Source organism: Oncorhynchus keta, chromosome 25, assembly GCF_023373465.1.
Source record: "Oncorhynchus keta strain PuntledgeMale-10-30-2019 chromosome 25, Oket_V2, whole genome shotgun sequence".
NCBI lineage: Eukaryota > Metazoa > Chordata > Actinopteri > Salmoniformes > Salmonidae > Oncorhynchus > Oncorhynchus keta.
Window position 1 is genome coordinate 28746666 of NC_068445.1, and position 14605 is coordinate 28761270.

Genomic DNA, 14605 nt, shown 5'->3' on the forward strand with positions numbered 1-14605 from the left:
CATTTGTTTGGAGAGGGAAGAGTGAATAAATAGCTGGGAGTCATTGGGGGATCAGGGTTGGCAACTGCCTGGTGGGTATTAGAGACCACTCAACATGAGAGGGCAAAAGCGATTGGCCCTATTTTAAATCCTGCAGCAGGAGGAAATTCCCTGTCTTGAGTTTGAAGGCGAGCAGTGCGGCGGAGGCATTTAACATTGTAATGGTTGTCTGGCCCTGCTGGACTGGTGTGCCATGTTTAATTAAAAGGTTGACTCAGTGAAATGTTGCCACAAGCAGTATTGCAGATATTGAGATGAGCGTAATGTACGAGATGCTCTCTCTCTCAGGCCCAGGGAGGGACGGACACCCGCTCTGCTCTCACTAAGCATTATGTCATGTCTGAAGTTGCTTAGAGCCAAGAGCGCTAAGTCTTTTGTTACATCACATAGTCAAAACCTTAATTTTAGCTGCCATCTCAGTTTATGGTCATAAGTCTGTGGCTCCCCACAAGGCAGAGCATGTGAATTGGGTCAGTGTCCCCTACTTCAGCTAGATTAATCTGGGTGAATGTGTGTGGAGACTACAGAAACAGCCCGGATTCTATTTCTATGGTGTAGCCTAAATTGTTTTTCGTCCAAGTAGGGATGATTATGTGTCTGTTTTTCTGTGCGAGGAGACTGGCTGTCTCATGCTAGCTAAAGTCTAAGGTCCTTTGCTGCCTTCATGCCAGCCTCTCACTCAGCCATCTGTCTCTGTATAATGTCTGCTAGACACACAGAGATGGCCCTGCCAAGCCCTCTTCAGACCATATTGCCTTAAACACAGCCGAGAGAGATTTCTTTAACAGTCATTGTCGTCATCATGGACATCTCAAATGGGTTCTCTGTCTGCTGCTTTCCGGTGCTTTCTGAATGGTCATCATGGTTACTGCATGATTTAGTTTGAAATGTGAGTGGGAAGTGAACATTTCAGTTTAGGAGCCAGTGTCATGTAAAGTGGATGGAAGCATTTTCACTTTTGAGTAGATGGAGAGCATTTAAATAATGAATTTTACAGCCAGTAATGAGAAGAGCAGCGTGTGGATGAGTTTAGCCCTAAATTGGTACCAGACAGAGTGGAAACCTGGATCCACACAGCAGAGTGGATTGGTCCACAAGCTACAGGGCTGGGCTGGCTGGGTTTTGAACTAGGGCTGTGAGGGGGTTAAATGGAAGAGCCAACAGGGCCATAGGGCCTGGTTGGCTAACTGGGCCAAGCATTGATCAGCTCCGTCTGTGGCTGTGGAGGTCTTTTGATGGGAGGCGGTGGGTGAAATGTCACAGATGAAAAGGTGTCAGTGAAAGAGAATAGGGAATGACAGGTAGAGTCAAACACTGAGGGAGCTTTCCGGACAGGTGACTCCTGGGGCATTGAACTATTCTGACTGAAATGTTGTCTTCCCCCTCATAACCCAGGCACGTGACACCTCTGGAAGCACCATGGAGGGATGTGCTTGTACAAATGAAGGCTCATTCCACTTCCAAAATGTCAGAAACACTTAGCTAGTGTGTAGTCAAGCATGCAGTGTTTATTGTTCACTTGATTCTCACTTTACAACCTGGAAACCAGTGGCAAGGTTTACTCAATGGACTATCCTGGTTAAATAAATACTAATGAAATGACTCCATGTGCTCTCTGTTACACATCATATATAGGTTTGTAATGATAACCAACTGTGCCTTAGTGTAGGGGTAAGGAGGAGGGTACTGTCAGTGCCTTGCTCTCCTAGAAGGACTGGCGCAGAGAAGCTGTATTTGCTGTGCTGCATAGATTAAACCAGTGTGTTAACTAGGCCAGTAATGGCATCTACCATTGGTCGAAGGCCAAAGGTGGACGAAAGGGGACCGACGCACAGCTCAATTAATGTATAGGTGGTACCGTCCAAAATGTTACGTTATTGCCTAATGTAGTGCACTACTTTTGACCAGGGCTCATAGGGCTCTGGTCAATATTTGTGCACTACATGGGGAAAGTGGCGCAGTGGTCTAAGACTGCATCTCAGTGCTAGAGGCGTCACTACAGACAACCTGGTTCGAATCCAGGCTGTATCACAACCGGCCGTGATTGAGAGTCCCATAGGGCGGCGCACAATTGGCCCAGTGTCGTCTGAGTTTGGCCTGTGTCGGCCGTCATTGTAAATAAGATTTTGTTCTTAATGGACCTGCCTAGTTAAATAAAGGTAAATAAAAAAACAGGGTGCCATTTGGACGTACAATGTGAGATCTATCTACCCCACTGAATTAAACTCCATCCACCTCAGTATAATCCTCCCAATGGAACTCTGAATGGAAGCAGCCAGGCACTTAGGCCCTATCTCCCACATCCCCCAGCCAATGCCTCTGTACACCCAGATTGATTTTTGATTCAACGGAACTGGGCTCAGAAACCTGTGTATTCCAGTTCCCTATGATGGCCAAGCACACAGAGCCACTCTGGAATCTCACACAAAGGAGGATAGGCTATACAAGGAAAGGGGATCTCAATGCAGTTACCTTGGTAACGGAAAGATTGACTTTATCCTCTCACAGAAAGTAGGTAGCATTACCATTTCAGGCTGGCGATTTGCTCGGGGGTCTAAATTGAGCATGTGTGAGCAATCCATTTTATTCTTTGCTCACACGTCTCATTTCTTCCTCTTTGATACAGGAAAGTGCTCTCACCTATGGACCCCCCCCCCCCAGGTAGCACACGTCTAGCTGAGGTGAAGTGTGTGTCGACTGTTGAGGCGAGGGAGGTAGCAGCCACTCATGTCTGACACACAATGTGCTGTTCTGCTGCCTTTGTCTGCCTCCCCCGCTCAGCTCAAGGCTCCAACAGGCAGTCTGGCTGAAAGAGGGAGCAAGAGAGAGAGAGAACACAGGAGGAGCGTTCTTCTCATTTAAATGCCTGGTCCCTTCAGCCTCCACCATCCACTCACACTAGAGGCCCTTTCACCAACTACTGCTCCCCTCTTCACGCTGGCACCCTCCCTGGCCTGAACCTCTCCCCATGGTCAGCCAGCCCCCTAGCCTGGTCTCAGATTGGTTTGTGCTCTTGCCAACTCTTTGCGTTCATTGTCAAGCCATGTTTGGCATTATGGCACAAAGACTGACACTCAGGTTACCATCTCCGCTCCGTAACACTTTGTCCGTCCTAGAAATTAGGATTCAAGGGTAGCGTAATGCTCCCTCCCCACACTTCTCGCTTCCATTGTCTGTTATTGGTGTATCATGAATGCACACCTGCTGGCCTTGGTTACCTCGGCACGCTGTTCTCAGGACTTAATGTAGGGCTCTGGTTGTGTTCCTGGCTGTATATTTATTCTGAAGAGGAGGACTGGGGGCTGAGAGAGAGACTGAAAGTGGCAAGCCAAGTGGAGACTGAGTGCTGCTACCTTGTCTGTCTGTTGTCTGGGGGTAGAAGGGGAAGCAGTCTAATTTGGATTGTAAATGCTGCCAGCTTTTCATATTGTTGTCGCACATTAAATGTGTACTAGACTCTTTGGGTCCAGCATCAAAGAGTGTCTGTGGATAAATTAATTTTGATTGAATCTGGTGGGTGGTTTTTCTCCCCCAATGAGTGCCCTAAACGGGGAGAGAGAAAAATGTTCTGTTGCATTTTGGAGGAGGTCAGTTTCAATGTGATGTTTTTCTTCTTCTCTGTGTACTGTAGACACAGGCCATCTGGTTAGTTGAAGAGCTGGCTTTGGCTGCATCTTATTTGGCTGGATCATATGTTTTAACTAAGATTGCAAAGGGAAGTTACTTTCAAGGTTTACCAGTAAACTACCAGAGTTTGGTAACTTTCAAGGAATTCATGGAATTTCACGTCATCTGGTGGCCTTTTTGGGTACTTCAGATTATCACAGATGTCTATCTCTGGCCCTTTGTGTGGCCTTATCACATGTTAAATATATAAAACAAGATTTTACAATATAATAAAAAAAAATCTGTAAAATATTATTCTGAATAATAACCCATCAACTTAGTGAATACCATTGGTGTTTAATAGGAGTGTTTCAACATGAAATACCCTTTATATTTTACACCAGGTGTTGCGTTAATGCAGAGTTCTGTGTTTACAACACAGGGGAAAAAAGAACCCATAAGAAATATCTTACTGTGTTTTGAAAATGCGGATCTAAAATGCTCCTTATTGTCATTTCTGTTCGGTGTCAGATTCATTTTGAGCTTCCATTACACGTGTAACGTTTGGAAATGTAGCTGGCTACATTCTTTCTATGATCAACTTTAGAAACCTAATTTTTGCATTAAAAAAAAGACCTTGCTTTTTCATTGTAAGTTCATTTACTTGTGTAGCTGCCAGCCAAATAGCGTTCTGCTTCTGCTGTCATCTGACGAAAATGAATAGATTTTCTGCCGTATATGTTGCACTAATGTATTTCCTGTGAAGGAGAACTATAGTTACACGCCCCTGATCACTCTGTTGACGCAAGTAAACACTTGATTTTCAATGTAAAATGCAGGTGAGGTCTGCTTTTTGAACATTTAGATTTCTGAAGTGTAACGCGACCCCTTACGCACTTGTGTATTTTACTAGCTATGTCAATATGTCTTGTAATTGTTTTGATGCCAAACTGGTGGCAGTTGTGAAAAAAGTACAAAGTTGGAAGTGTTGCAGAGTTAATTAAAAATATATTATTTTTCATTAAGGCTATTTTCTCTTTAACCATATGATTTATCTACTAAATTTAATAATATTGCTGTGGGGGCTGCGTTAAGTCAATTATAGCTATATAGACATTTAAGATGTCAAATAAATTATATCTATGTCCCTCGCTCTGTCACTCTCTCTCTCTGTCCCCGCAGTGTGTGCTGTACCTCTGGTCACTCAAGATCAATCACCCAACCACACTCTTCCTCCTGCGAGGGAACCACGAGTGCCGGCACCTTACAGAGTACTTCACCTTCAAACAGGAATGTAAGTACTGTCACTGCAGCACGGCAGGTCACACCAATGAGGACAAGCCTAATGTGATGTAACACTGCAGGGTACTACTTAGGGATCAAAGGACCTATCCAACCTAGAGTAGCAGACCTGGCTCTGCAAACAGATGACGCCTAAAGTACATGCTTAAAGGGGACCTTCTTCCCCCTATCTTTGATGCCTATTGCTGCTCTTAGTGCAGTTGTATTTGTGTCTGATGAGCTTGGCAACCGTTCAGTGATAGACAGACACCAGGATCAGGAAGCCTGTCAGTCAATCATCAGATGTAACGTCTCATCATTCAGATGTCTTCATGCGTAGAGACCATTTCTCCTATTCAAGGTACAGACATAAAGTGAGCTGCAGAGGCATGAAGAGCAGCCAGCCATGTTGTTATTCAGACAGTTAAGCACAGAGCTGACACACCCACAATGTGTTTATAGAGGTGGTAGGTAGGTATGTGTGTGTGTGTGTGTGTGTGTGTGTGTGGCATTCAAGTGGCAGCACAGGTGTGATGCAATAGTATGCAAGTATTGGCAAAGAAACAAACCCCACTTTGGCAAACAGGACAGGAAAGACTGCCACAACATTGGCAAATAGCATTTAATTGGCAAACACCCATTGGAAAGAAAGATGCTTGTCTAATTTGTTCATAATGAAAGCACTCCGAAAGCATGCATTTAAACAAATTGAGCAATGCCGGGCAGGCAGAGGCAGTTTACATGACTGATCCGTGTTGCCCTTCTCTTCAGGATGAAAGTAAAACAAAGGGTCTGAAAATGTCTAGTAATAAGCTTCCTGGGTCGTTAAACATTTCTCCAGGTGTTGTGAGATCTGATCCTCTGAAAAAGATGACTTGACGCCACGTGAGTGTGTTTCTCAGGCATTTTGAGAAGCGATGGGTGACCGGTCTAAGACTGTGTGCGTCCCAAATTGCATCATATTAGCTATAGTGGAATAGGGCATGGTTTCCCAAACTCAGTCCCAGTGTTTTTGTTTCTAAAGCCTGGTCTGGTTGCTACGGCAACACTGTGATCCACCTTGAACCATCCCACTGGGCACACCACATCATTTCAAGTGGATAATTGGGTAATATTTGGTTGAGACATTGATCAATGAGAGAACCTATATTCACCCACTCAAAAAGACAGCCAAAAGTGTGTTGCATTTCCGATGTGTTATCGCAATTTTTTTTGCAACCATCTAAAAGCACAACCAAATTCCAATGTCTGTTTTTTGGTTTAGTTGTCACCCCTATGCAACACTGCATTGCACCTTCAACTATTTAAAAGTACAGGAAATTAGAATACACTGTCAGATTTTATTTATACAAAAGATTAATATGTTATCACTGTGATTCATCGAATAGCAGAACCAAATTACATTGATTGCAGTTAACATTACCTTAAAAGTACATGGCGCAAGTGTACTTAATACAGTGGGGCAAAAAAGTATTTAGTCAGCCACCAATTGCAAGTTCTCCCACTTAAAAAGATGAGGCCTGTAATTTTCATCATAGGTACACTTCAACTATGACAGACAAAATGAGAAGAAAAAATCCAGAAAATCACATTGTAGGATTTTTTATGAATTTATTTGCAAATTATGGTGGAAAATAAGTATTTGGTCACCTACAAACAAGCAAGATTTCTGGCTCTCACAGACCTGTAACTTCTTCTTTAAGAGGCTCGCTCCTCTGTCCTCCACTCGTTACCTGTATTAATGGCACCTGTTTGAAGTTGTTATCAGTATAAAAGACACCTGTCCACAACCTCAAACAGTCACACTCCAAAATCCACTATGGCCAAGACCAAAGAGCTGTCAAAGGACACCAGAAACAAAATTGTAGACCTGCACCAGGCTGGGAAGACTGAATCTGCAATAGGTAAGCGGCTTGGTTTGAAGAAATCAACTGTGGGAGCAATTATTAGGAAATGGAAGACATACAAGACCACTGATAATCTCCCTCGATCCGGGGCTCCACGCAAGATCTCAACCCGTGGGGTCAAAGTGATGACAAGAACGGTGAGCAAAAATCCCAGAACCACACGGGGGGACCTAGGGAATGACCTGCAGAGAGCTGGGACCAAAGTAACAAAGCCTACCATCAGCAAGAGCATTAAAGATGAAATGTGGCTTGGTCTTTCAGCATGACAATGATCCCAAACACACCGCCCGGGCAACGAAGGAGTGGCTTCGTAAGAAGCATTTCAAGGTCCTGGAGTGGCCTAACCAGTCTCTTTTGATCTCAACCCCATAGAAATTCTTTGGAGGGAGTTGAAAGTCCATGTTGCCCAGCAACAGCCCCAAAACATCACTGCTCTAGAGGAGATCTGGATGGCGGAATGCGCCAAAATACCAGCAACAGTGTGTGAACCTTGTGAAGACTTACAGAAAATGTTTGACCTCTGTCATTGCCAACAAAGGGTATATAACAAAGTTTTTAAACTTTTGTTATTGACCAAATACTTATTTTCCACCATAATTTGCAAATAAATTCATTAAAAATCCTACGTTGTAATTTTTGGGATTTTTTTCTTGTTTTGTCTGTTATAGTTGAAGTGTACCTATGATGACAATTACAGGCCTCTCTCATATTTTTAAGTGGGAGAACTTGCACAATTGGTGGCTGACTAAATACTTTTTTTGCCCCACTGTAGGCCATTTATTGTACTTCAAAAATGATATTGAATTGTTTGGTTATCAATGCAACTAGGGTTGGGCTGTATCCAGATGTTCATATCGTCATACCATCCTTCTCTCACGTTGGATTTACGGTATTATTAGTTTAATACAGAAGGGGGCACCAAGAAAAGCATTAAAAGCCCATTGGGTGTCTATTACCAGAATGCTAACAAAATTAGCGAATTTCCATGGAGGCTGCTGGCTAAATATGCTAAACAAGCACAAACGAAGATAATGTAATTGCAAAGACCAGCAATCCAGCTCATAAAGAAAGAGTACCAATCAAACGTTTGGAGACATCTACTCATTCAAGGGTTTTTCTTTATTTTTACTCTTTTCTACGTAGTAGAATAATAGTTAAGTCATCAAAACTATGAAATAACACACATGGAATCATAACACACTAAAAAGTGTTAAACAAATCTAAATGTTTTCTATATTTGAGATTCTTCAAATAGCCACCCTTTGCCTTGACAGCTTTGCACACGTTTGGCAGTCTCACAACCAGCTTCACCTGGAATGCTTTTCCAACATTGAAGGAGTTCCCACATATGCTGAGCACTTTTTGGTTGCTTTTCCTTCACTCTGCGGTCACTCTGCGGTCCATCTATACAACGTTTGTCAACATTGACATTTGGTTACCATGATATAATCCTGTGGTTGAAATTTCAACAAATTTGACTTTTTCAAATGTAATGTTTTTTCAATGTAGATTCCAAGTCACAATACGTGGACAAATTACACTGAAGCAACGTTGAGTCAACCAGATTTTGAGCAGTTGGTTATTAGCGCTCCTCTCCGGAAGTCAGCCAGAAGCTCATGTGACTGACAACAGTTTAGATATGGGATCCTTTGGCATAGAGCTAGGCAATATGGCCTGAAAATTATATCTAGATTTTGTTTTCAAACTTATGGCTGATTTTTCACAATTTATCTCAATTGTTGTTTTTTAAGTGTTGTACAATTTAAAGGTCAATTACACTGCGTTTCAAACAGTCGACAATCATAAAGTTAATTCAAGGCTTGTGAAGTTTTACCTAAGCTAAATAAGCCTTCCACAACCATATGACCCACTAATAATTACATTTTATCAAAGTAGTTGAACCATTTAAAAAAATATATCTGCAATCACTCATCTGGCTTTCAAGTATCTCTGTGAAAAATGCAAATTTAAGTAGAACCATGCATAATGCACATTCACTAATAATGACTCCTTGAAGCAGGCATAAGGCTGTAGAAAATGGACTCAGGCCTCATCAACAATCTCTCAAGCCGACGTGATAGTGATTAGCCAGCTAATCTTTGTATTTCAAGTTTAGCCAACTTTGATCTATTTGCTAGGTAACAAGGTTGAATTGTTATGAACACACCCTTCGGTCTCCAACTGGTTGAAAAGCATGTTAGACTGTCCACTTTGTTCAGATGGTGAAATCAAGTGGCTTAACTTATTTCTCAGAGAACAAGTTGGTAATTCTTTTATACCTGTGTTTTATGCTTATTGCACACTTTATAAAACACAAACTAGACCGGTAGCATGACAGTCTTTGCCTAAAATACTGCTAGCGGTACGTGGTACCCCAGTAGGGCACACGACAAACTGAGCGTTTATTTACCAGAATCAATTTGCATTGATACTCTTGTTTTAGTAGTGTCTGCTCTATGCACAATTTGAGTAGTTGAGACAACTTTTCTAACGATAGCCTTTTTAATATCTCTCTTACAGTAAAATAATGTCTTGATGTGTTTTGGTGTCCATATGACTGACTCTGTTGGACCAAACCTCCGATGCAAATAGCAAGTTGAAACCGCTTGTCAAAGAGGAAGATGGAATCTCTCAACTTTGTTGCTGTGCGAGGCAGGGGGAGGGGGCTCTTGATGTGTGTGTAAACCGTAGAGTAAGTGGCGAAGCGAGAGGTTTCACTCTTGCTAAAACTGAGACTTGCATCTTGTCATTCTATACAAATCTCTGGTGTAAATGAGAAGACTCAGAAGAGCGAAGGAGACGAGACCAAAAATACAGCATGAGAACAAGCGGACAAACGCTCATAAAAACAAAAAAATGACACACCTCGATTCTTGCGATAGGTGTTTTGAAATATCGCACAAAAACATGCATTCTAATTAATTCGATATTTTGCCCAGCCCTACTTGGGCAGATGAATGGCTTTCACTTGATCGCCAAAATCGTTAACAGTACAGTAAATTAGATGGGCTATAGCCAAGGCCCTAGTATTTAAAATACTTGTTCTGGTTTGTCATTCAGCCTTTGGGTTAGTGTAAGGCTAGTGCAAGACTGAATTACATTTACATTTACATTTAAGTCATTTAGCAGACGCTCTTGCGCCTAGACAGGCCTCTGAACATTTTAACCATGTCAGGAAATATGAGTTCCATATAAACTAATTTCAAACCCTGAAGGTCAAATGGAGTGTGGTGTGGTTCTCTCTCCCTTCGCTACTTTAGAATAGTTTGAATGCTTCTCTCTCTCAATCATGGTACTCACTGATTATCTTGCTTTCCTTGGACTCTCAATGATAGTGGCCCCTGTCCAGCACTAAGCATTTTAATTTAAGGGTTTTTTTGGACTAGCTAATGAGAGAGGAAGGGAGGTTTGTTGTTAGGCCGAACTAACTGCTCCTAATTTACTGGCCTAATAAGAAACACTGCCGTTCTCTCGCCTTATATGGACTTCACTTCCTCAACAGTCAGTTAATCTGACCTGTGGTAAGTGTTGTGCAAGACAAGTTACACCGAAAGTTCACCAGCATCTGAAGTAAAGAAGCTTAAGCAATTATCCAGGAAGACACAACATCCGCTGCGGTGTAGCCAGTAACTGTTAAGATAGTGGTTGAACATATGTAGGTTACTAGTCCCAAATGGCCAGTGTGAAGTATGTGCCGCCACTACATGTATGCTGTTGCTACTAAAGGCTGACAAACAAAACAACGAAACCCTCTGAAATACTAGGCTGTAGCTAATTGATTCTACTTCCTACTAAGTTATTTTGGCATGTATACACGGTTAGTTTGACCTCTGTGACAATTGCATGTGGTACTGTCTCATCAAGTGTTTAACTAGTGCTAGTAGTTTCTCTCTGAAAGCAATTGTGAAGTTGTCTCACCTGTTCCATATTTAGGTAAGATTAAGTACTCTGAGCGCGTGTATGATGCCTGCATGGAGGCCTTTGACTGCCTGCCCCTAGCTGCTCTTCTCAACCAACAGTTCCTGTGTGTACACGGTGGTCTCTCCCCAGAAATCAACTGCCTAGACGACATTAGGAAAGTAAGTTCACCTGGCACCTGATGAGAAAGTGGTGTTTGAGTCCACGTTTGCCTACAAAACCAAGTGTGGATACATTTGGTTGATTTTAATCTGTGTGTGTGTGTGTGTGTGTGTGTGTGTGTGTGTGTGTGTGTGTGTGTGTGTGTGTGTGTGTGTGCACGCGCTCCACAGTTAGACAGGTTTAAGGAGCCTCCAGCTTTCGGCCCTATGTGTGACCTGATCTGGGCTGACCCAGGAGAGGACTACGGCAGTGAAAAGACAGCAGAACACTTCAACCACAACTCAGTGCGAGGCTGCTCCTACTTTTTCAGGTACGGTGCTAGTTCAGCACAATATGTGTCCAGTTTCAGATGTTTAAAAAATATATTACATTCAATAATACTGGCCAATGAAATCAAATGATACTGTTTGCCACTTGAATAGTTTCCATATCCTCTGAGTATCCAGGGATAGGTCTACATGATACAACAAATTGACACTACACATCCAAGTATAACTGATTTGAAATGGTTAAATTCCAGGCTGTATCACAACCGGCCATGATTGGGAGTCCCATAGGGCAGTGCACAATTGGCCCAGTGTCGTCTGTCATTGTAAATAAGAATATGTTCTTAACTGACTTGCCTAGTTAAAGGTTTAATTTTAAATTCTGTAAAGTGAGTGTGGAAGAGGTGAGAAAATTGTCTATCAACAATGACAACCCACCGGCGTCTGACAACGTAGATTAAAAATGATTAGCGGACGGTATTGCCACCCCTATTTGCCATATCTTCAATTTAAGCATACTAGAAAGTGTGTTCCCTCAGGCCTGGAGGGAAGCAAAAGTAATTATACTACCCAAGAATAGTAAAGCCCCCTTGACTGGTTCGAATAGCTGACCAATCAGCCTGTTACCAACCCTTAGTAAGCTTTAAGAAAAAATAATTTGATCAGATACAATGCTAATTTATTGTAAAATGAATTGAGACTTTCAGCATGCTTATAGGGAAGGACATTCAACAAGCATGGCACTTACACAAATGACTGATTGGCTGTCAGAAATGGATAAAAATATTGTGGGAGCTGTTTTGCCTGACTTCAGTATGGCTTTTGACATTATCGATCATAATCTCCTCCTGTAAATGCATGTGTGTTATGGCTTTACACCCCCTGCTATATTGTGGATAAAGAGTTAACTGTCTAACAGAACACAGAGGGTGTTCTTTAATGGAAGCCTCTCAAACATAATCCAGGTAGAATCAGGAATTCCCCAGGGCAGCTGTCTAGGCCCCTTTTTTCAAGCTTTACTAATGACATGCTTGAGTAAAGCCAGTGTCTGTATGCGGCTGACTCAACACTATACACATCAGCTACTACAGTGAGTGAAATCACTGCAACCCTTAACAAAGAGCTGCAATTCGTTTCAGAATGGGTGGCAATAAAGTTAGTCCTAAATATAACAAAAAATATTAAGCATTGTATTTGGGACAAATCATTCACTAATCCCTAAACCTCAACTAAATTGTATATTAAATACTGTGGAAATTGAGCAGATTGAGGTGACTAAACTGCTTGGAGTAACCCTGGATTGTAAAATGTCATGGTCAAAAACATGTTAATAAAACAGTAGCTAAGATGTGGAGAAGTCTGTCCACAATAAAGTGCTGCTCTGACTTTTTAACAACACTATCAACAAGGCAGGTCCTACAGGCCTTAGTTTTGTGGCACCTGGACTACTGTTCAGTCGTGGTCAGGTGCCATAGAGGGACTTCTGAAAATTACATTTGCCTCAGAACAGGGCAGCACTGCTGACCCTTAAATGTTCACAGAGAGCTAACATTAATAATATGCATATCAATCTCTCATGGCTCAAAGTGGAGGAGATTGACTTCATCGCTACTTGTTTTTGTAAGTGTTGACAAACAATGTACTGAGCTGTCTGTTTAAACTACTAGCACACAGCTCGGACACCATGCATACCCCACAATAATATATTGTGTATAAACCCCAGTAAAAGCCAGCCCAGCAGCCACATTGAGATCTGTCTCTAATGGCACCCTATTCCCTATAGGGCCCTGGTCAAAAGTAGTGCACTATATAAGGAATAGGGTGCCATTTAAGACTCACACCACGTCTCCTTGCTGGCTGTAGCTGTGAACTCCTGTTCTCTTGACTGCTGGATCAGCTATCAGAGCTCATAAATACCACTGCCTTGCCTCTGCTCTACTTTGGCCTCACTAGTTAATTAAACCCTGCCTACCTCCCAGGCCAGAGGGAAATACACAAAATGTATTTCCAAAAGTAAAGAACTGCTAGAGAACGCTTCTCATGGTTTTACTCAAAGAATCTGTCATGTTGCATGGTTGCCAGACTGACTCTGAGGTCCAGATTTAATTCCACTGGCTGTTCTAATAGTTTTTTTCCTCTCTGTCTTGCCTTGCAGTTACCCGGCTGTATGTGACTTTTTGATAAATAATAACTTGTTGTCGGTAATAAGAGCACACGAAGCACAGGATGCAGGGTAACTTTTTAAACTTTTTTTGATCACTTAACATTACCAAAAATAGCTATTTATTGTTGTCTCTTCACTATTGTGCTGTCAAACTAAAATAAGTGTCTCATCCCAGGTATCGGATGTACAGAAAAAGCCAGACTACAGGCTTTCCTTCATTAATTACAATCTTCTCAGCACCAAATTACCTAGATGTGTACAACAACAAAGGTTTGTGTACTCCTTATATCAAGACTGTGTGTGTTTTTTGCACAGTCTTATATAGCTGTTATGTTTACTAGCTGGGATTGGCGTTCCCTTCTTCTGTCTGGCCTATTCTGTCTCCAAAATATGACAATTTGCCAATGTGTTACAAGTGATACTTTTGCCAGTGCTACATTTTCTGTATGTCAGAATGGCTAAGTGTATCATTATTTTTGTTCTTGCTCCTACTTTCAGCTGCTGTATTAAAGTACGAGAACAATGTGATGAACATTCGGCAGTTCAACTGCTCCCCCCACCCCTACTGGCTGCCCAACTTTATGGACGTCTTCACGTGGTCTCTGCCATTTGTTGGAGAGAAAGGTATGCATGTGGTCCCCGTCCAAATTCAGTGTTTCAGAGTTAAGAATGCGGAGTAGAATGCCAGAAAGGAGCATTGGCATATTCTAGTGTAATAGGTCTGCACCCAAAAAGATGCAGCAAAGAGTGTTTTGGTGGTGGTGCTAAACCTGAGCTGTGGTGCTGCCACCTCTCCCTTCCCAACAGTGACAGAGATGCTGGTGAACGTGCTGAACATCTGCTCTGATGATGAACTCATGTCGGAAGGAGACGACCTGTGTGAAGGTAAGAGGGAACAGCCAGGATTTCACCCTCGCTGGTCCACAGGTTGCAAAACGCACACCTTGGATATCACATTTTATTAGTCACATGTGCTGAATACAACCGGTAGAACTTTAGAGTGAAATGCTTACTTAAGAGCTCCTAACCAACAATGCAGTTTAAAAAAATACAGATAAGAATAAGAAAGAAAAGTAACAAGTAATTAAGGTGCAGCAGTAAAATAACAATAGCGAGACTATGTACAGATATACAGGGGGATACTGGTACAATGTGTGGGGGCACCGGTTAGTTGAGGTAATATGTGCAGTTGAAGTCGGAAGTTTACATACACTTAGGTTGGAGTCATAAACTAGTTTTTCAACCACTCCACAAATTTCTTC

General features: G+C 42.2%; 1 protein-coding gene across 8 annotated transcripts in view; it reads left to right on the top strand.

Annotated features, from left to right (window-relative positions):
* The window catches only part of LOC118358498 (serine/threonine-protein phosphatase 2B catalytic subunit gamma isoform-like), a 42833-nt gene that overhangs the window by 13578 nt on the left and 14650 nt on the right, over positions 1 to 14605 (top strand). For all 8 annotated transcript variants that reach the window (XM_035736394.2, XM_035736392.2, XM_035736395.2 and 5 more), the window contains exons 4-10: positions 4828 to 4939; positions 10767 to 10912; positions 11084 to 11223; positions 13335 to 13412; positions 13519 to 13613; positions 13842 to 13967; positions 14151 to 14228. In XM_035736394.2, coding sequence (XP_035592287.1) covers positions 4828 to 4939; positions 10767 to 10912; positions 11084 to 11223; positions 13335 to 13412; positions 13519 to 13613; positions 13842 to 13967; positions 14151 to 14228 — 775 coding nt within the window. The remainder of the gene's footprint in view (positions 1 to 4827; positions 4940 to 10766; positions 10913 to 11083; positions 11224 to 13334; positions 13413 to 13518; positions 13614 to 13841; positions 13968 to 14150; positions 14229 to 14605) is intronic.